The 2,772-nt window shown below is 31.8% G+C and overlaps 1 protein-coding gene across 1 annotated transcript; it reads left to right on the forward strand.

Moving 5' to 3' along the window:
- Positions 1-274: 274 nt before the first annotated feature.
- LOC149495457 (pectinesterase inhibitor-like) lies at positions 275-736 on the forward strand. The gene has a single exon (XM_089723170.1). It carries the CDS (start codon positions 275-277, stop codon positions 734-736), a length of 462 nt encoding a protein of 153 aa, XP_089579296.1.
- Positions 737-2,772: the final 2,036 nt, after the last annotated feature.

Raw genomic sequence — 2,772 nt, forward strand, 5'->3', positions numbered from 1 at the left:
TGTTAATTGGTTCTCCACATGTTTTTTTACCTCCTTATTCTCGTCTTATTTCTTTAACAACCTTCCCAAAAATAGAAAATAGTTAAAAACAACCTAAAATACCCAAACTTTTGTTTAGTACAAATACAAGAAGAAGGCAAAAGAAAAATTCGCCAAGAGAAAGATTTTCATTGACATATATACGAGAAGGCAAATAAAGAAAAATTGGCAAGAAAGAAAAATCCCACGAAACATCATGTCTTCGAAAATCTTTTTCTTTGCCCTATTTTTTGCCATGATTTCTACTAGTCACCAAGCCTCAGAATTGTTAAATCAATCCTGTGACAAAACCTTATACAAGGATTTCTGCAAAGAAGCTTTAGGATCAGCCCCAGCAAGTGACATGCAAAGCTTGACAAAAAGTGCACTTGACATAGCATCATTGAGCGCCAATGAAGTATTGAAGCTCATCCCCAAATTGCTCGAAACAAGTTCAGATGCATCTGTAAAGCAGGCTTTAACAGATTGCTCTGAGGTCTATCAGAGTGCTCTTGATCAGATTAAGGAATCAACCGCTGCTGTTGATGCTAAGGCTTATAATGATGTTAATACATGGATTAGTGCTGTGATGACCAGTTCTGAGACTTGTGAGGAAGGTTTCAATGGAGTTACATCTCCATTGACTAGTGTCAACACAAGATTTAGCCAAATTTCCAGTATTATTTTAACATTTTCAAATCTCTCCGCCAAAAATTGAACTCTTATGTGAATAATCATTTATGGAAATGAATCCATATTAACATTTGATTTTATAATTTTTTTAAAATTTTTCTAGTTTCTCTTGTTTCTTGCACTAAATCACTAGTAAGTCGATCTAAACTTGCTATTTAGCTTTGAAATGCATTTTAATTAAATAAAAAAAATCAAGTTGTTAATTAAAAATTGAAAAATGAGATTTTTTACTCCCACATGCATGTTTAGAAATTAGAGGGAATAAAAATCAATTTATTTAATTTAACATGATTGACTTTTTATCTCTTTTTGTCCAACACTAAAAACACTCTTATTAAACTTTTTCAACACTTATGAATATAAATTTAAAATTCATAAAACATCATTTCTTGTAATATAATAAATTTATAAACATATGCAGTATAACTTTAATTTATTCAACATGAAAAATGCATATATTTCATAAGCGATAATCCAGTAATAAATGTTGATTTTAAAATGTCCAAATTAATATATATTTATAAACTCAAGATCATCAATGAAGGTAAAAGAGAGATACGATGTACTTCATTTATCATTTTCCTATATTTTATAATTAATTAACTTTTTAATAAATTAGTCGGCTCGATCCCAACTATAGTTTTTATTTAATAATTTTTACATTATAAGTACAGTGAAGAATTAGATATTAAATTGACTCAAAATATCAAATATGATTTTTTTTTAATCATTTTAAATAAGTTCAAGGGTTAAATTGGCCTAAAAAGTAAAATCAGATCTTTTTAATAATTTTATACATGTTTAAAAGCTAAATTGCCCCAAAAGTCAAATCTGACTTTTTTTTATCCTGCGAAACAAGTTCAGGTACCGGATTGACCTTTATTCCAAATTAGAGCTCCCTCTTTAATTTCGATGATTTTGGTTGAGTTCTATTGATGAAAAATTATTGTGGATTGACTTATGGACCAAATCAATGAAATTAAAGATTTTTTTATTGAAAAGAGTGTATTTCTGACCACACACTTGAAAAAAAAAAGATAAAATCGAAACATTTTTTAGAAAACCTTTAATTTCATTGGTTTGGTCCATAAATTGGGTCATAGACCCAATTTAGGCAAGTTTTTTCCATAAAAGTTACCGGAACAATTAATAGTCACTAAAATAACTAACATTGTTAAATAGGGCATACCAAGGTATAGCCTAGTAGTAGGCGTATATATGACCCGATAATAGATTCGGGTTCGAATTCTCCCTCACCTAATACCCAAAAAAAAAAGAAAAACATTGTCAAATAAGAATATTCATGGTACAAGATAACTGAAACGACCCGAAAATTTAATTTCGTAGAATTTTCATTTAAAAACTAAATTTTTTATTTCAACCAATGAGATTATACCAGCTAGTATTTTATTATTGTTAAACTGGACCCGTAAACCAATTCGATTTTTCGAAAACCAAGTGAAAAACTCGAAAACCAAGCAAATCGAGCCAAATCATAGAATTAGACGAAACCGGTTCGAATCGAACCGAAATGGTCTAGAAGCTCTAGAATTCTCCTTTCTTTTCTTTTTTCTTTTCTTCTTATTCTTCCTCGAGCGCGCGACCTCCTCCTCCTCCTCCTTCCCTCCCCATTCCAGCCACCGGAGCCGATCAATCTAGCCTCCTCGCCGTCACCTTCTTGCTGCAACGGTTCCGATCCTCTGTCTCTCTTTCGTTCCTGCGTACCCAGTAGCCGCAGAAAACTAGCGAGCTCATGGATGGAAATCGCGTCTTCGTCCTTCCCTCCGAGCAACTCCGGCGACTGTCGCCGACAAGGTAAGCCGATTATCCTCCCTCCTCACTCTTTTGCAAATTAAATTGCATAAATTTCAAGATCTTTGTAGTTAGAGTTTTCAGGTACTGTTTATACAAAAATAAAAAAAAAATTATAGAAATCTTGAATTAAACTACAAACTAAAGTTATGAACTAAGTTTGCTAGATGTTAATAAGTAGTATAGAGGGTTCATTACACAATTTGTTAGAGGAATTGATAATCCCTTGAAGATGGCAGTAGTTTAATG

This window comes from Jatropha curcas, chromosome 6 (assembly GCF_041381405.1).
Source record: "Jatropha curcas cultivar XTBG-Jc1 chromosome 6, XTBG_Jcur_1.0, whole genome shotgun sequence".
NCBI lineage: Eukaryota > Viridiplantae > Streptophyta > Magnoliopsida > Malpighiales > Euphorbiaceae > Jatropha > Jatropha curcas.

Coding starts and splice junctions, on each gene's coding strand:
- LOC149495457 (XM_089723170.1), top strand. CDS start 275: ATGATTTCTACTAGTCACCAAGCCTCAGAATTGTTAAATCAATCCTGT.